The 19,367-nt window shown below is 49.9% G+C and overlaps 1 protein-coding gene and 1 pseudogene across 2 annotated transcripts; both read left to right on the plus strand.

The window, feature by feature from the left end:
* The first annotated feature begins 12,044 nt into the window (after positions 1–12,044).
* Positions 12,045–12,988, plus strand: LOC127771648 (uncharacterized; annotated as a pseudogene).
* Positions 12,989–14,725: 1,737 nt separating this feature from the next.
* On the plus strand, positions 14,726–18,964 carry LOC127764144 (snRNA-activating protein complex subunit). 2 transcript variants are annotated; one of them, XM_052288986.1, is made up of 12 exons: positions 14,726–14,909; positions 15,003–15,055; positions 15,164–15,230; positions 15,330–15,385; positions 15,688–16,004; positions 16,110–16,192; positions 16,382–16,470; positions 17,136–17,226; positions 17,321–17,416; positions 17,511–17,636; positions 17,715–17,972; positions 18,207–18,964. In XM_052288986.1, the coding sequence occupies exons 1-12, from the start codon at positions 14,751–14,753 to the stop codon at positions 18,486–18,488; spliced, it is 1,677 nt and encodes a 558-aa protein (XP_052144946.1). In that variant the 5' UTR covers positions 14,726–14,750; the 3' UTR covers positions 18,489–18,964. The 2 variants fall into 2 exon arrangements, with proteins under 2 accessions (XP_052144946.1, XP_052144940.1); XM_052288980.1 differs by having other exon boundaries at positions 15,688–16,192; positions 18,207–18,962.
* Positions 18,965–19,367: the final 403 nt, after the last annotated feature.

Consider the following 19,367-nt stretch of genomic DNA (forward strand, 5'->3'; position numbering starts at 1 on the left):
TGTAGGTCAGGTTCTTTTCCAGCTCGATATTACCCAGGGGAACTTGTTCTTCTGGAACTCGAAGACATTTCTTTAACTGGGATACATGGAACACATTGTGCACATCTGCGAGACCTTCAGGTAATTCAAGCTGATAAGCCACTTCGCCACGTCTGGCTGTTATGAGGTAGGGGCCGATGTAGCGGGGTGCTAACTTGCCGGACATCCCAAACCTCCTCATACCACGGAGGGGTGATACCCGCAGGTACACGTGGTCTCCTTTTTCGAACTCAAGATCTCGCCTCCGGTTGTCAGCGTAATTCTTCTGACGGTTCTGAGCTGTCTTTAAACGTTCTCGGATCAGCTTAACTTGTTCTTCTGCTGCCTTGAGTACGTCAGGACCGAACACCAGTGCTTCGCCAACCTCATTCCAGCACAAAGGAGTGCGGCACTTTCTTCCAAACATTGCCTCATTTGGCGACATCTGGATGCTGGCCTGATAACTGTTGTTGTATGAGAACTCAGCATACGGCAAACAACGATCCCAAGTGCCTTCAAAGTCCAGGGCACACGCGCGTAGCATGTCTTCTAGGATTGGGTTTACTCTTTCTGTCTGACCATCGGTCTGCGGATGGTAGGCTGTGCTAAAATTTAGATTGGTTCCGAGAGCTTCATGCAACTGCTTCCAGAACCTTGAGGTGAACTGAGTGCCTCGGTCTGACACAATCTTCTTGGGACAGCCAAATCTACATACGACATGGGTCATGTAGAGTTCTGCTAATTTCTTTCCATCATAGGTGGTTTTCACTGGCACGAAATGAGCTGATTTCGTGAGTCGGTCCACGATTACCCAGATGGAGTCGTACCCGCTAGGGGTTCTTGGTAAACCGGTGATGAAATCCATCCCAATTTCTTCCCATTTCCACTCAGGAATCGGTAAGGGTTGCAGCAGACCAGCTGGCCTCTGATGCTCTGCTTTGACTCTCTGGCAAATGTCACAAAGGGCCACATATTCTGCGACATCTCGTTTCATCCCAGCCCACCAGAAATATGCCTTGATATCCTGGTACATCTTCGTACTTCCTGGATGAATGGAGTAGGCAGACTCATGAGCTTCTTTTAAAATGAGGTCTCTTAACTCCTTCTTGGCCGGTACACAGATGCGTGGACCGTACCAAACTGTGCCTTGATCGTCTATGGAAAAATTGGTGTCCTTCTTTTCCTGTATTATTTTTAGTAATTCTTTTATCCCTTCATCATCTTTCTGAGCTTCCCGGATTTGCGTTTCTAGGGTAGGCTGCACTGTCAAGCTGGCAGGGACACCTGACTGTACCATGGTCAGCCTTAACTTCTCCAATTCTCTGCACAGGCGATCTTGGTCTGGCCATATTTGAGCTATATTGCAATAGGTCTTGCGACTTAGCGCATCAGCGACCACATTAGCTTTTCCGGGATGGTAATGAATTCCAAGATCGTAATCCTTGATTAGTTCTAACCATCTTCTCTGCCTCATATTTAACTCGGTCTGCGTGAAGATATACTTTAGACTTTTGTGATCGGTGTATACCTCACATCTGTTCCCGATTAAATAGTGCCTCCAGATCTTAAGAGCATGAACCACGGCTGCCAACTCGAGATCATGGGTGGGATAGTTGACTTCATGAGGCCTGAGCTGCCTGGATGCATAGGCCACAACCTTTCGTTCTTGCATTAGGACGCATCCCAAGCCTTGTCTTGATGCATCACAGAAGATCTCGAAATCTTTTCGGATATCTGGCAAGGTGAGAACTGGGGCAGTGGTCAACCTTTTCTTCATTTCTTGAAAGCCGTCTTCACAGGCTGCTGACCATTCAAATTTCTTTTCCTTCTTTAACAGCTCGGTCATAGGTCTGGCTAGTTTAGAGAATCCTTCAATGAATCTTCGATAATATCCAGCTAAGCCAAGGAAGCTGCGGATCTCTGACACATTCTTGGGTGGGTTCCAAGCAAGTACAGCTTCAACCTTGCTGGGGTCTACTTCGACACCGTTGGAGGAGATCACGTGTCCAAGAAATGCTACTCGGTCCAACCAGAATTCGCACTTCGAGAATTTAGCGAATAGTTGATGATCCCTAAGCTTCCCCATTATCAGCCTCAGGTGTCCAGCATGTTCCTCCTCATTCTTGGAGTATATTAGGATGTCATCGATGAATACCACGACAAACTGGTCCAGGTATTCCATGAAGATCTTGTTCATTAAGTTCATGAAGAATGCTGGAGCATTGGTGAGTCCGAAGGACATCACTGTGAATTCATATAGACCATAGCGCGTTGAGAAAGCGGTCTTCGGGATATCTTCAGATCTGATTTTCAGTTGGTGGTAACCTAACCTCAAGTCAATTTTAGAGAAAACTCTTGCTCCTTTAAGTTGATCGAACAAATCGTCAATCCGTGGCAACGGGTACTTGTTCTTTATAGTTACTTCATTCAGGGCTCTATAGTCGATCACCATTCTCTCTGAGCCATCCTTTTTCTTAACCAGGAGCACTGGGGCTCCCCAAGGGGATGAGCTAGGTCGCACATAACCTTTACTCTCCAATTCTTCGATTTGTCTTTTGACTTCTGCTAGCTCATTAGCTGCCATTCGGTAGGGTCTTTTTGCAATTGGTGCGGTGCCTGGTGCCAGTTCTATGGCGAACTCAATCTCCCGGTCTGGTGGCATACTCGTTAACTCTTCCGGAAATACGTCGGGATATTCACAAACTATGGGCACCGACTCCAAGGAGGTGACTTGTAAGCAGGTTAGGATAGACCGACTTGCGGTAGGGGTGTTAGAGATAAAGCAGACTTGCTTTCCCCCAGGTCCCTGCAAGGTGATGGACCTTTCGGCACAATCTATCTGTCCCTTGTGCTTAGCCAACCAATCCATCCCTAGGATGATGTCCAAGCTTTGCGAGTCTAAGACTATCGGTTTGGCTAGGAAGTCAACTCCCTCAATTCTAAGGTTAACTTCCGGGCATATTTGAGTTGCCCTTATATTCCTCCCAGGGGAATGTACTATCATTGGCACACGTAAATTTTGGGTTTTCCAGCCATTTCTTTTCACAAAAGCTTGTGATATGAAGGAATGGGAAGCTCCTGAATCAAACAGAACTATTGCGGGTACGGAGTTGACGGAGAACTTACCCATCACAACGTCTGGAGCATCCTGAGCGGTCTCGGCTTGAATGTGGTTCACCCGGCCTCGACCAAGGTTGTTGGAAGCACGAGAACCTTGTCCACTTACCTGAGAGCTAGGACGAGACTGAGCTGTCGTTGGAGTAGGAGTTCTGGCAGTGCTGCCATTAGCATGTCCTGAGTTGGTGTTGGTAGGATTCTGAGGGCACTGTCTGGCATAGTGACCCATCTGGTTGCACCGAAAACACTGAACTGCTGACGGTCCTTGTGGTGACTTGAAGGAGGTAACACTGTTTGGCGCAGTATTGCCACTTGGGGCACGCTGCTGTGGCTGAGGTGCCGGACGGTTCATTTGAGGACGAGGGGCGTAGCCTGGCTGGCGGTTAGTCTGAGTGACCGATTGGTGATATTGCATGGGTTGACCAAAGCGAGGGCGAGGTGCGCCTCGGGAAGAATTCCCCTGATGGTTAGACTTGCGTTTCTTATATTCCTCGGTAGCCTCTTTTCTGGCATCCTCAAGTAGAAGTGCCTTGTTGATCATATGTTGAAAGGTGGGGAAGTCGTGGGCAAGCAATTGAAGCCTCATTCCGACTGTGATTCCCTTCAAGAACTTCCTGATCTTCTTCTTGTCTGTGTCCACTTCCTCAGGGGCATACCGAGCCAACTTGTTGAACTGACTTAGGTACTCATTGACACTACTATGGCCTTGCTTAAGCCTGTTAAATTCCTCTTTCTTCATGTCAATAGTGCTTTCAGGCACGTGAGCTGCACGGAAAGCCGTAGCAAACTCATCCCAAGTAATGTTAGTGGGTTCAGGGTGTGCATTGCAGTAATTCTCCCACCAATCTGCAGCAGGTCCTCTTAGTTGGTGAGAGGCGTAAAGCGTCTTCTCAACAGGAGTACACTGCACTAAGTTGAGTTTTCTATCAACATCCTTCAGCCAATCGTCAGCCTCAACGGGCTCGATGGTCTGAGAGAACTCTGGCGGCCGGGACCTCAGGAAGTCTGTCAGCTTGGATCTATTGTTGCCCATGTGAGGGTGACCATTTCCATGCGCATTATGCTGAAAGCCGGCTATGGCTGCGGCTAATCCTTGCAAGATTTGCGTCTGAACTGCCATCAAGTGTTGTATGTTGTTTTCCACATGAGGTGGGGAAGGGATGCGTTCTTCTCCAGAATTGTGACTGGCAGTGCGGTGTGAGCGGTGAGATTGTTCCACTTCTGCATTACGGGAAGCAGTACGGTGCGAACGGTTGCTGTGGTGAGACTGCTCATTAGCTGACTCATGAATTGCTTCTGGCTCAACTCTACCTTCCTCAAAACCGAGGCGGGCTGGTGCACGAGCAGCACGGCGGGGGCGGCTAGCCATCTAAACTCCCAGAAGAGGGCGAGGTAAGAATCAGATAAGCACTTAGGAAGGCAAGGAGCAAAATAAATAACGACTCAGATAGCACGCACTAGGCATAAACTGGATTTTTCAAATCATAAAAACACCTGATACAACGGGTGTGGACAAGTCACAGAGCTACGCCGAGCTTGACTGTACGCACACCACCTAGGAGATCCAGACTACCAAACAACACCCTCATCAACACTCGCACGCACTACCTCGCCACGACTCCAAAAGAGTTGGCGGCGGAACAAAAGGGCCTAACACACGGACGGCTGCTGAAGACTGCCTCCTCTACTCCTCGTCTGCCTGGCTGCCTCCTGTAGTCGGCTCCTCAGTCGAAGAAACGTCGATCGGCTGACGCGAAGGGACCGGCGGAACCTGTCGAGGGCCGGCAGCAGCACGGGCCGCTGGCGGTGGGGGAGCCGGGTAGTCGAAACGGAACACGGTGGAAGAACCAACAACACGCTTCCGCGCAGTGCGGATGAAGCGTGGGCCACGGCGGGAGGAAGCAACGGGAGTGTGTCCGGGGGTGTAGGAGGGGCTAACTGGGTGTGGGTAGGGGGAGTACACTGGTGAGTACGGTGCACGCGAGCTGGGGGAGCGCGGGCCACTAGGAGTGCGAGTAGAGCCGCGAGAGCTGTGGGAGGACAGGTGGCTGGCGTGGCAGAGGCGGCCTGAGTCCCAAGAGATAGTGTCAACTGAGGTGACACCCTCCTCGGCCAGACGGGCCTCCAGAGCGGCGTAGCGGCGGGCAAGGGAGCGGTAAGCCTCAAGGAGTAGGTCGTGCTGAGTGGCCTGAGCCTCCGAAAGCTCAACCATGCGAGTCAGCACTGGCTGAGACTCGCTGTACGGACAAGGGTACCTGGCGTCTGCGTGGCCAGAAGGAAAGCGTGGGAGCTGCCGGAAGGCAGAGCCCCCGAGACGGTGGCTGTAGTCGTGGGCCAAGCGACGAAGCGCAGTCCAGGAGAGGTCCTGGTACGCGATCTGGAGGGTGGGCCTGGCCACAGTGAAGTGGTGTGGGCGAAGGCCAGCTCCGTGTATACCTCCTCGAGGGTAAAGATACACAGAGAGCTCACAGCGAGGGGGAACACGGTCCACGGAGTACCCCGTGTACTCGGGACACGAGAAGCCAAGGAAGCGGGCGAGGTCACGAAGCTGAGCGACGTGGTGACCCTCACCAAAACCGTGGGAACTGAAGCTGGCGTTCACTGCCATCTACAATTTTGAAAGAGGGAGAAAAGATCAGTAACCATTTTAGCAACAAACTATTGAAAAAGAAGAAACCTTAGCTTTTCGCAAGTAGTTTTGAACTTAGTATCCTTAGGGTCGTCCTATACGTCGGGTTTCGCCCTAGGGCCAAGCCTGTGCTCTGATACCATCTCTTGTCACGCCCCGAACTAGTCCCGAGCGGAACTAGCCCGTGACGCTCCAAATTAACCTGTTAATTGATACCAGTCCCAGGAAACAGTGCTGGTATAACAGGAAGACAGAATATCACAGCAACAGAAGCCTAGGGGTACAGTCATGTTGGGCTGCGGACAGATCCCGAGCTCACAACTGCATTACAAAAGGAACGCGGAAGCCAAGACTTGGACCACACATCACAGGCGCGACTTGGGAACTAGGCCGAAACCCTAAAACTCATCGTAGCCGGCTTGCTCCTGAAGGAACTCCTCGTCAGCGGGATCCGCTTCATCTTCTTCAGCAACTGGGGGGGGGAAATAATTTATAAGGAGCAAGGGTGAGTACGAGAGTACTCAGCAAGCCATGGGAAATAAGTGTTTAATGCAGGCTTCAAAGAAGGGCTGTTGTTTTTGCAATTGATTTTATTTGAACTCTTTCCTGAAACAACTAAGTGAGTGCTTCTCAAACGACACGGATGAGAATGTGCGTCTCGTCCGGTCGGAGTTTGTGCAATGTATCAGTCTTTTGAATTGATCAAGATTGGCACCCGGCCAATAGCTTTCAAACGGCCACCCGGGCCTGGCTGGTCCCATCAGCCGCAGATTTTCCAAACATCAAACCCATTTCACAACAGCAAAATTTCACAAGGCAGTAGTCAAACAAAACTACGCTAGGAATCACCTCACATCCGCCCATGACCGTGGGCACGGCTGTTCGGACAGTTTAATAACCTCTGCAGAGGGGGTACACTTTACCCACACGACATTACTAACCCGGATCATCCAGCCCGTGCAGAACGGCCACGACTAGAGACCTTAAGGCTTTCATGACAAGGCATTTCGAAAGCCGACACAGGTTCACCATATGCCAACGAGAGGGGTCCCAGACCAACACCAGATTAGGTCCCAGACCACACTGTGCCAGGAAGCCCAGGGGTCCTCCCCGACACCACCCCAGCGAATCCACATGTCTCTTGGCATCAAGGCTCCCCCGATTGGCTAATTACTCAGCCAGGGGTGTCCCATTCCACCCATGTGGTCGTACTTGTCTTATGTTCGGATGAAATTCCAAGGAAACGGTCCTTAAGTGCAAGAGCGGGAAACCGTACTCCCGGTACGTTCCCCGGTCCGCGGTTTTGGAAATTCATTTAGTTCGCAAGCACCGACCCAGGTGTCGGGTTTTTCAAGTCTTTTGTAAAAATCCAAGTTTTACCCAAGAACTTACTCAGATTTTAAGTTTGAAGGCGACCGTCGATACTCGCACAGAGTGCACGAATATCGAGGCGCGACTAGGTGGTTACAAGGGAACATGGTATAACAATTAACAGTGGAGGGATCAGATGCAACAAGTTGGGTAGGCCCACCGGTCTGCCTTGCAGACGGGGCAAACAGATCAAGTGCAATCCTATCAATGCATAATATTTTGCAAGCAAATTAATTAAGTTCAAATATAGGCTCAAGATGTTCAAAGGTGGCTTGCCTTGCTCGAGATTTGGAGCTTGATCCTCGAAATCCTCGCACTGCGGATCTTCGGGCTCCGACACTACACGCGAAACGGGGCAACTCAACAAACGGCAAAAGTAAAGCCCTATTATTGACCTCTAAGCGTGCCATTAGATAGATCTCGAGATTTGAGGAATTTTGGAAGTTGAACGGAGTCAAACGGACTTACGGTTGGGAAGATATTGAATTTCTAAGATTATTGGATTTTTGGTCTAAAGGAAAAGGATTTATTTAAACCCTTTTTGAAAAAGAAAAGAAAAGAAAAAGAAAGAGGGAGGGAAATTAGACTTCCCTCGGGCGGCTAGGGCGCGGCCCGAGAGAAAGGGGCGGCTCGGCCGAGCTTAATGGGCCGGCCGACCCAAGAAGGCGGCCCATGGCGCGCGCGAGCGGGGAGGGGAGAGAAAGAGCCGGTGGGCCGGGTCCATTCCGCGTGGTCCCGAGTGGGACCCGCTTGTCGGCGGCTTGGCTCACCGTGAGCGAGGTGCACGCGGGCGTGCTAGGGTTTGGGGAGGGGGCGCGGCGCATGCGCGCGGTTCGCGGAGGACGCGGTGCGACGGGCCCACGCGTAGCCTCACGGCTCGCGGTGGACCGCGCGCACGGGGAGAGAAACGGAGGGGGCGGCTGGCCGGGTCAGCCGATCCGGTCGTGGCCGAGGTGGCGCCGACGTGGCGCCTACGTGGCTGCCACGCGGGCCGGCGGGAGGTAGACGACGACGTCGGCCGAAACGGACGGCGGGCGGCGGCGGCGAGCGGCGGAGCGAACCACGGCGATACAGGCGAAAGCGAGCACACCGGGAGGTTGCACGGGACGAGAGGAGACGAGCCAACGGCTCGGATTCGCCGGGGGATGCTCGACGGCGGCGGATTGCGGCGGCGGCAACCGGCGGCAGGAGAAGGGGGAAACGGCGATGAGGTCACGAGGGGTCGATTCCCGGCGGTGAGAGCATCTACGCGGCTACGGGAATCCGTTGCTAGCGACGGATTGGGCGGAGCTATGCCGAGCGGGGCCGGCGACGAGCGGCGCTTCCGAGCTCGGGCGGCGACGGCGGCGAGCACACGGCGGGCGGCGGCAACGGTCGGGGCGGCGCCAGCTAGCTACGGGGAGGCTACTCGTGCTACTACCCGAGTCTAAGGGGAGGAGATGGAACGAGGAGGGAGAACGGAGGGCGACACTACCGTGCGGGGTGAAGGGGCGCAGTGACGAGAGGCCGACGGCACGGGAGCGATCTCTCCGGCCTCGGGCCGGGGAGGAGGAAGGAGAGGGTGCGCTCGGAGTCCCCTTCCGTGTCCTCGCTCGTGCCGGCTCCTCCGACACGCGCGACGGCGAACGGCGACGGCGAACAGAGCACGGGAGGCGGCGACAATGGAGTGGAGACGATGGGACAAAACGAGAAGAGAAAGGGAGGGAGGGCACCTGGGCTTTAAAGGGCGGCAATGACGGTTTGGAAACCGACCTTGGGCGGTCAAGGCGCGAGCTGGCGCTCGGCGCTCGCAGCCAAAACGGCGACAGAGGGGGGGGAGGATGACGCCGGCGATGGGAGGAAAAGGGAGAAAGGAAGAGGGAAAGGAGGCTTGCCTCCTTTCCATTTCGGGAAAAGGAGGAGGGAGAGAGGGCGACGCGGCAGAGAGGGCGGAGGGCTCTGCCTCCGGCCCTTGGAGGCTAGCTCGCGGAGTGGCGGGGCCGGGTTGTGACGACGGCGATGACGGCGGACCGGCTTGGAGCGGAGCGGCGACACGGGCGGCAGGCGCGGGCAGAGCCTGACGGCGGCGGCGACCAGGCGGTCGGCCACCACGGCGCGCGCGCGCGGGGAGCCGCGGCTATTTGGGCGGCGTCGGCGGGAACGGCAGCGGGAGCAGGAGGGAGGGCTCGGCGCGGCTCGCGCGCTCGCGCGAGCAGCGCTCGGGTAGAGCGGGGGAGAGGGAGAGAGAGAGAGAGAGAGAGCGAGCCGGGGAGGGAGGGGGAGATGGGCCGAGGGGGATTCGGCCCATCGAACCCTAGGGAGGCAAAATAGACTTTTGCGGAGGGATTTGATTTGGGAAGGATTTGGATTCGGGATTGAACTCGACGATGGATCGGGGACTTGACCTGAGATGGCACGGGCACTAGACAACAAGCAAGGAAACGGATTTCGCAAATAGGATTTTTAAGAGCTAGTTTTCCCGCTAGGCGCCAAGACGGAACGGGCGCTACATCGTCCGTGCCGTCGAGGATGCCTGTGGAGTGGTGTTCCCGCTGCAGTTCAAGTCAACGCTTAGCTCCTGTTATCCTTCATTTTTCCGCTGCATTTATGTAAGACTTTTATGATGTTTGTAAGACGTGAATCTGAATATCAACATTGTCGTTTGTGTACCCCGGCCGGTCCTGGACGGGGATTTTAATACACATTCTGCTTGGAATTCTATTCAGGAATTTCTGGGCGTGACAGCTGCTCCTTCCCAGACTTCCCCGCACCCGCCTCCTCCGTGAGGTCTGCTCGGCGCGCTACGATGCCGGCTGCGCGCGGTGGCTCATCGACGCCATCGACCTCGCCACCCCCACAGCTCGCCGCCGTCGTCGCCCTCCCACCGTCACCGCGTGTAGCACCCGCCGCCGCCGCAGCCCCCACAGCTCGCCGCCCTCACCCCCTCAGATCGGCGCCGCCCCGCACCCCATTAAACCGCTGCTGCCGCCGGCCTCTATCTCCACGAGCGGGCGCCGGCGTGGCTGTACATCACGTTGTCTCCATTGCCTCAGCTCGCCGCCGCCGCTACCCTCCACCACAACGAGCGGGCGCCGGCGGGGCTGTGCTTGACGCCGCCGCCGCCCCCTCAGCTAGCCGCCGCCGCACGCACAAGTGAGAGAGAGGTACGCACGAGTGAGAGAGAGAGAGAGTCAGAATAGGGTTTGGCTTTGGAGGGTATTTTCGCTATTAGGAACTCTGGAAACATTTTCTTTTTTTTAAAAAAAATTGAACCCTAACGGAGTCAGCGAAAGAGGGTCAGACGGAACCTTCGTACTCGAAAAGGAGGGTCAAATAAGCAAAGTTCAAAAAGTAGGGTCAAATCGGCAATTATAGTTCAAACAGGGTCAAATAAGCAATTGCCAAAAAAAAAAGGAAAAAGTCCCCTTAGACTCCCTTAATAGTTCACTGAATCTAATTCGTGACCCTTAACTAGAAAACCGGGTAGGATGACTCCCTGAATTATTAAACCTGTGCAATTTGACTCCTCCAGCGGTTTTAGAGTGTGGTTTGGCTTATATGGCGCTGACGTGGCGGTGCTAACCCGGTTTTCATTCCACGTGGCGCTTATGTGGCATTAAAATTAAAAAATTATTTGTGAGACCCATCATTCATACCCAATAATATATTATGGGACCCACCGACATGTGGGACCCACATATCATCCTTTCTCCTCCCCTTCTTCCTCATCCCTCTCTCTCCCTCCTCTCTCTTTTCTCTCCCCCTTTTCTCTGATCTGATCTCCTTCCCTTATTCGGTCTCCGCCGGATCTCCTCCGCCCTCTGCGCCGAGGTCCACGGCCGGCGTCGTCGGGCCCCCTCCGCCGCGTTGCTCCCACGGCGTCCTCGGCTCCGAGCGCATCGCCTCGTCTCAACGCCGCCATCGACCCCTCCGCTCCCTGCTCCGCCATGGCCTGACCAGGCGACCAGCTCCCGTGACGTCCATGGCCGGATGACGACGTGCTGCGCTGCTGCCATATATACGATCGAGGAAGGTTGGAGAGGGGAATAACAACGCGTTTGTCAGGTTGCTGTACGCGTAATATCGGCCGTGTGCCCGTGTCTATGTCGTCGAGCTGCAAATGGCGTGGAATCTCCCCGGTGATACAATGTTGCTTTCTATTTTGACTCGATCCGGCCATCTTTGAAAAGATGGCGCTGATTGATCTGAGAGAAAGACGCCGTTCGCCGGAGACCAGGGGGATGAGCGCCCGTCGCCGACCGGCGCCCGCCCTGGAGGGCCTCGCCGCCAGAGCCGGGTGTTTGCGCCCGTTGCCGACCGGCCGCCGGCCATCCTCCGCGAGCCAGGACGGTTCGGGCTCCGCCCCGCTTCCACCACCACCAGAGATCCACGCCGGTCTCGCCGAGTTGCTGTCGAGTGAGGCCGAAGAGGCGCCCCCGGGAGATCAGATCAGAGAAGGGGGAGAGAAAAGAGAGAGAAGGGAGACAGAGGGAGGAGGAAGAAGGGAAGGAGAAAGGATGGCATGTGGGCCCCACATGTCGGTGGGTCCCACAATATTCTTGTGTATGTGACAGATGGGTCCCACAAACAATTTTTTAATTCTAATGACACGCAAGCGCCACGTGGAATGAAAATCGGGTTAGCACCGCCACGTCCTGTAAAACAGGAGTCAAATTACACTGGTTTCAATAATTCGGGGAGTCATCCTACCCGGTTTTTCAGTTAATGGTCGTGAATTAGATTCGGTAAACAATTAAGGGAGTCTAAGTGGACTTTTTCAAAAAAAAAAAAGAAGGGAACTCCGGGTCGTGTTCAGGCCCAACCCCGTGCGCTTCTTGGGCCCGGAAGGGGAGCAGCCTACAAAACTCGCGCGAGAGGAGATTCATCTGCTAGCACAAGATTCATCTGCTAGCACACGCACACGTTTGAGATGATGGGAGCACCGATGCCGCGCGGCGGCGGCGGCGGCGGAGAGGCTCGTGTCACCCCCGCCGTCGCCGGCGAGCAGAGGCGCGCGGCGTTGGAGATGAGGAAGGAGAGGCTGGTGAGGAAGGCGAGCTCGCTCGCGACGCGGTGCGACGTCCCCGTCGCCGTGATCTGCCCGGGCGTCGGCGCCGGGGGCGAGCCGACGTGGTGGCCGTCGAAGGAGGAGGTCTGGGCGATCGCCACTCGGTACAAATCGCTGCCGGAGAAGGATCGGCGGAAGCACTCCGTGGACAACGCCTCCTACCGCGAGAACCAAGCCGCCGCAAAGCAAGGACCCGGCGGCGGCGGCGGCGAGTTGGCCATGGCGGCGGCGCAGGTGGACGGCATCGCCGCCATGCCCGACGTGGAGCTACTGGAGCTTCTCCGATCCATCGACGTCTCCCTGGCCGCCGCGAGCGACACGATCCAGAAGGCCGCCGACGAGGCTGAACAAAGTGTCTCGCTCGAGCGCGCGCACGCGCACGCTCACGCGGGCGCGCTCATGGTGGACTCCCAGGAGGATGCCGCGCCGCCGCCGGCGGCGAGCGGGAACGGCGTCGCGTACGACGGCGAGCACATCAACTTGGGCGGGTAAATGATCGAGCACAACCGATTCGAAGCAATCTGGCGCGAACACGCGATCCCTCCTCCACAAAGCCTCCTGCCGGACGACGACGGCGGCGAACCGCTGCGGCTGTGGTCGTTCGACGACGGCGAAACGGTAGTCATTTGAACCGTGAGTGTTTTTTTGACTAAAGATTTTGTTTTTGAGAATGTTTTGTGTATATAGTAGTTTGATTTATGCAGAGATGGAAAAAGCCGCTGCGAGGAGGGGACGATCAGAGCTCGCTGGACTTCTGTGTTGATGAAATCCTGGATAAACTGATGGATTTTCGATCGATACTTTGATTAGATAGCAAACCTGGAGAGACTGATTAGATAGCAATCCTGGAGAGACTGGAGGGTTATACTTTGATTAGATAGCAGTGTAAGGATTATCTTTTTTGTGAAATTGATGTTCAACGAACTGGATTATCTTATTTGTGAAATTGATGTTCAACGAACTAGAACGAGAACCAGCAATCCCAGTACTCTTTTTTTTTACCGAGTTTCCTCTTTTTTATCGAGTTTTCACGGAAAATTATATTAGATTGAAAACGAGATAATAATTAGGAGAAGATATCGTCAAACAACAAGCGATGACTTATGGATGATAATTGGCGCTCATGGATAATAATTGGGAGAAGGATATCGTCAAACAACGTTTGACAAGCGATGACTCATGGGAACTTCTTTTCTCTTTGTGCAACGGAAACCTGATAGATCTTCTTTTCTCTTTGTAGCAACGGAAACCTGCTTATCGAAACCAATTATTTGAATGAGCACGTATTTGGACGTGACGCATAAGCATAACTTTGTAAGTGACGCATAAACATGACTTTGTAAATCTATTATGGTTGAGATCCATTTTACATGCTTATTGATTCAGGCTCTATTTGTTTTAACTTAATTGTAATCTAGATTATTGATCTAGATTACTATAAGCTGTATTATAACAAGCCGATATAGAATAAGCTGTTTGCAGGGTTTAATTTATTGGATTGACCGAGTGTACCGGAGGTCACCGATAGAACAAATTTTCTGAAATTTTGGTCCGAAATTTTGAACAAATATTACTGAAATTCATGAAAAGTTAAAAAAAATAAAATTTTGGCCGAAATAATATCGTATCAAAAGAGGTCCGAAATGACTGGAATTTCCAAACCTGATTGTTTGTTTCTCTTTCTCTTGATTATTAACTGTTTGTTAGCTGTTAGTCACTCAATAATCTAAGAAAAACACATTTAGAGTGGATTTATAGATTGTAATAATCTATCATAATAAGCTATATGTTTGTTTCATCTTACTCCTATTATAATATAGATTAATAGAAGTAAGATGAAACAAACAAATAGCTTATTTTGATAGATTATTATAATCTATAAGCTAGATTACTATAATCTAGTTATCCACTCTAAAAGTGTTTTTTTAGATTACTAGGTGGCTAACACTTAACAACTAACTAATAATTCAGAGAAACAAACAGCTATACTGGGTGGCTAACACCTAACAACTACCTAATAATTCAGAGAAACAAACAGCTAACAGCTTATTCTATGTAGAGCTAATGATTCAGAGAAACAAACAGCTAACAGCTTATTCTATGTAGGCTTTTTATAATCCAACTTATAATAATCTGACTCAATAATCTAGATTACAATAATTTTAAACTAAAACAAACAGGGCCTTAGTACCCTTGGGTATGCGAATTTTACAGTCTTTATTCAATTTCATAAAAGAATAATTCAATTTGAATAAAAATAGGAATAAGTTTACTGTAACTCTCTTAACTAGTAGCTGAATCTAATCGGTATCAATGAACCATAATACTGGATATGGAGGAGTAGCTCGGCGGCGTTGCGACCGGACCGAGTCACGGGTCGGCGGTGGAGAGCACCCAGCCCGCCAGCCGAGTGCTCTGGAGCGAGACGATACTCGACGGAGACGACGACGGCCCAGTAGTGATTCTTCATATTGGGCTTTATACTGGGCCCAGTAGCTTTTAGCCTTCTTCCCACCGCATTGGCGCCGAAAACCCCCCCCAACCAGCGAAAGAGGCGGACACACGGCGATGGCGGCGGCGGCGGCGGGGGAGGAGGCGGAGAGCTCTGCCGCCGGCGAGCAGCGGCGCATGCCCTTCGCTCGTGGCGGGCCCGTGTTCGTCCCCTTCATGGTCGGACCCGTCTCCACGGTCCCCGAGTTCATGTCCTCCGCGCTCCACGAGCTGCAGGTTCGAATCCCCTTGAGCACACCGCCAAACCCTAGCTCTTCAATCCGTGCCCTTGCTTTGGTGTAATCGCGTTCTGTGTTACTTTGCGAGCAGTCGCTGAAAGATGAATTGGGCGATCCTGGTGATGAATTCGACGAAGAGCTCTGGTAAGCCCCCCAAATTCCGCCGTATCAGGTGGAGAAATCCCCCAGTGTCTGTCATGTTGTTCATATGCTTATTCGTGTTCTGGTTTGTACATTTTGTGGATTCTGCAGCGTAGATGAGTTGAGGGTCCTCTCAGAGGAGGAGCTGGTGGAGCGCGCTCTCCGGGAGGCTATGGAGGTGACCGTTCCTATCGAGCTTGTGCTAATGTGCTTAATTGTAGTTCTAGTTTTGTGAACAATATTTTGATGTGATGTTTCTGTTATTTGGTGTTTTTAGGAGGGCTGGGATTCCACTGCTTTGTCACAGCTGGAGGATCAGAGGATTGATGGAGGGTAAGCTATTTTTGCTTGATTGGTGCTTCTTTTATGCGAGTTGGAATTAGATGCAACACGGACGGTTAATTGTTGGATAGCATCATTCCATGCCAACTCATAAAGAAAGTTCTATTGTGAATTGGTAGCATGGAACAGCGGTTTGCACTTTATGCACCAAATCATCTCTTTTCAATTTTTATGGCTTGTAGCTGAATTCCTGGCATCTAAATTTTCTTTTCATATTATTATATTTAATATTCATGTCTTATGTGGCTCACAAAATGATAGGGTCTGATGTTCTTTCGAACTATCACATGCAGAATGTCAGCTAGTTCCACCTTTGGAAATGGTGCTATCACATCAAGCTCATCAGGTGAGAGAGAGACTTCCAGATCACCTACTGAGGATACGGCAAGCATACCACATGTGCATGGAAACAACGGTAAAACAAGAGGGGTAAAAGGGGAAACTAGAGGCAGGAAGCGAAAAAATGTCACTCCGACCTTAAATTCGTCAGTTGAAACAGAGATACCTGGACCATCTGTTGACACGGCAGTTGTACCATACGTACCACAACAAGGCATCGAAGGGAAAACAGGTGGCATGAAGGGGAAATCCAGAGGAAGAATGAAAAAAGGTGGAAATACCACTTCAAATTCATTAGGCGAGAATCTGGAAGTTGTTTCACATGAGTCTGTACCACCTGTCGAGGATCTGGAAGTTGTTTCACATGATGCTGCAGGCGCAGATGGAGATACAAAATGCGGAAAGGGCAAAAAGAGAGGCAGGCATTTTGATAGAGAAGTTCGAGCACATATTTTACAAGTATGCCTTACCCTAATGTTGCATCTCTGCTTAATTGCATGCATTTTCTGATGAATTTATCTTGTATAGTAGTTTTCTCTAAAAATATATATATACATATTTCCCTCTTCTTCTTGCATCTATTGTTAATCTCTGGAAAATCTGACCATGGTTTTGCGTCATCATATGTTGTGGCATGGTTATAACTAGGGGAGCTATCTTACTAAAGCAGTGAAGATGGCAGAAATTAAGGCCAAACAAGAGGAAGACAAACATGCAGCCAGCTTGCACTCATTCAGGTAAAACAGTTAACTTTGTGGGCATGTATTTATTTGACCTTGATTTGTGGGTATGTATTGTTAGTAATTCCATTTTCTGATTGTGCCATAAGCTCATAGATATATATTATTTAATTTTCTACCGAATGGGATGGTGTTATCACATGGTGGTGAAAATTACACAGTTCAGCAGCCTATCAATTTTATTCATAAAATGCTACTAGCTTTGCTGAAGAGCTGTGGAATTTCTGTTGATAAGTAATTTGAACTTTTACTGATGGGCTGTGGCAAATAACTGTGTAAAAGTAATGTAAATCGTTCTTTGTGGTTCAGATGCTAGCAGGATGCAGCCCAGTTTGGCTAGATTCATGTTTCAGTAAAAAATTGGTACTTCTGTGCTGGCTGAACTAACTAGGTATAGAAATTTACCTCCCCTTAATACTGGATTTTGATTAGCCCATACATTTACTCATGTATCCTATTTATTAGCCCATTTATGTAAATCATATATGGTATGCCCGGTAGGAATAGTTTGCTTCCTTTTATAACTGAGCCACTAGAGAATAAGATAAGTATAAAATACAGCTGTCCAGGCTATGCACTTATGGCCATAACTAGATGATTCGATTTTATCTGTTATATTGTTTTCATTACAGCCTTCTATAAACATATTTTTTTGAACGCAGTGGTGATTCTGTGTTGGCCAAAGTTTCTAAGCCATCAGCTGAGAAAGTTGATGTTGCAAAATCTCTTAGGTACATCAGCACAACTTGGAAGGTTTGCATTAAAAACTATAGCCTATTTCATTTGCTCTTTTACACAAGTGGCTCATTTGTCTCAAATTTCACACTAACCATTTTTGTTATCCCAGAACAAAACTTTCAAACCTGGGGAGCACAGACCTGTAGTCTATCCAGAAGTACTTCTGTGTGTGGAAGTTTATGAGAAGAGATATGGTTCTGTGAAAGTAATGACTTATATACATATATTTTTTGGTATACTTATTTGTAGGGTGAAATATGTGGGGAATAAATTTTTTTGGTGATCTCCTTTCCTTGCAGAGCCAGGAATTTCTAGTGTTGGGAAGCCAGCTCCTTACAGATCTTAGAGACAATATTTACTGTTTCAAAGACAAGCTGATGAATGTGGCAAAGCAACACGTTCATTCTGGTTATTTTCTTATTGAGGTATGCATCTGTGAACAGAAATTTGCTGTGTGTTCTTAAAGAATTGCAACTGTATTAATCAACGCTCTCTATTGTCAGGACACATTCTATAATGACACAAGGCGTTCCACTGTTGATTATAGTAAACCTATACTTGACTGGATTAAAAATTCCAGAAATGAGGCGGAAGAGAAGTGGGATGCCATTACTTCTGGTGTGCTGAAGAAACGACAAAAGGATTTACTGATGGGTTTGAATGTTTCAAATGTTCCTGATTTTAAATCTGCAAAAATGGAAAAGACTCGCTTTTCTGATCTGAACTTCCGTCTCGGTGCTGGGTACCTCTACTGTCATCAGGTTCTTATCTATTCTCCTTATGCCTTTATTGTTGTGATGTTTCTGCATCACTTTTTTTGTGGAAATCAAATCGTCATTTAGTCACAATCAAACCTTGTGTTGTTTGTTATCTATGTTTTGTGATGAAATCTAAAATCGATTAACTTGAAGCTGTAGTAATGTATGATGGTTGAGGTAGAGATCTACAACCCTTTCCCCCATGTTTCTGACAATACCCTGCACATACGTTTTCAGGGGAACTGCAAACACATGATTGTGATCAGGGACATGAGGTTGATCCACCCGGAGGACACACAGAACCAAGCGGAATACCCTCTCATGACATTCCAGATGCAGAGGCGGCTACAGAAGTGTTCGGTGTGCCAGATCTTCCATGCCACGAAGATGACGGTGGACGACAAGTGGACTCTGAACAATCCCTGTTATTTCTGCGACAAATGCTACTACCTCCTCCACTACAAAGAGGACAACTCACTACTTTATCACCATACTGTATATGATTACCTCCAGGAGTAAAGTACTCTTCGATGCAAGTATATTTTATCTGTTGCATGTAGCCCGGATCACAGGTGCATCTTTCGATTTGTTGTCCGTAAACTGGGCAGTTTTGGAGCAACAGAGGTATTCTTCGTGTCTATGGGCCTGTTTGGGGAGCTTAAGATTCTGAGAAGCAGCTGCTGAGAAGCTAGCTGGTGAGAATCTGGAGAAGCTGGGAAACCCAGCTAAGCTTCTAGTTCATTTTCCAGATTCTACAACTACAGATTCTCAGAATCTAGATAAAAAGATGAACTGTTTGGGGGAGCTTCTGGCAACTGAAGATTCTAGGAGAAGCTGCGGCTGCTAAAAGCTCCCCCAAACAGGACCTATACTTCATCCACAAAATCATCTCCCATTTGCAGTCCCATCTGCTTCCTTTGTTTCATATTACATGTACCTTTGACTTTTTAAGTTTGATCAAATTTATAAATAAATTCAGCAATATCTAATACATTAAATTAGTTTTATCAAATCTAATATTCAATATGTTACAATAATACGTTTGTTTTGTGTTGAAAATACTATGATATTTTTTATATACTTAATCAAAGTAACTCGTAATATGAATATGAAACAGAGAGGGCAGAATACAAGAATTACATAAGTGACGCATGATTTTCTAGAACAGTTTCTATAAGAAAACATTGTGTTCTTCAACAAAACACGAAGCTAGAGGCACGTGAAAGCTCAGGAAAGTCATGCCCATCCTGGGATACATCTTCCTCGTTGGGCCTAGAAGAAGGCAGTCCACTAGAAAATACTAGACCTATAGTAGTTGGCACGGGCCAATTTTGTTTTCCCTTAAAAAAATTGAGGAAAAATAGAAGAGAAATGAGAAATGGAATGGACTAGCAGTTG

This window comes from Oryza glaberrima, chromosome 1, assembly GCF_000147395.1.
Source record: "Oryza glaberrima chromosome 1, OglaRS2, whole genome shotgun sequence".
Classification (NCBI taxonomy): domain Eukaryota; kingdom Viridiplantae; phylum Streptophyta; class Magnoliopsida; order Poales; family Poaceae; genus Oryza; species Oryza glaberrima.

Coding starts and splice junctions, on each gene's coding strand:
- LOC127764144 (XM_052288980.1), top strand. CDS start 14,751: ATGGCGGCGGCGGCGGCGGGGGAGGAGGCGGAGAGCTCTGCCGCCGGC. Junction 14,910..15,002: donor CCGCGCTCCACGAGCTGCAG/GTTCGAATCCCC, acceptor CTTTGCGAGCAG/TCGCTGAAAGATGAATTGGG. Junction 16,193..16,381: donor TTCGAGCACATATTTTACAA/GTATGCCTTACC, acceptor GGTTATAACTAG/GGGAGCTATCTTACTAAAGC.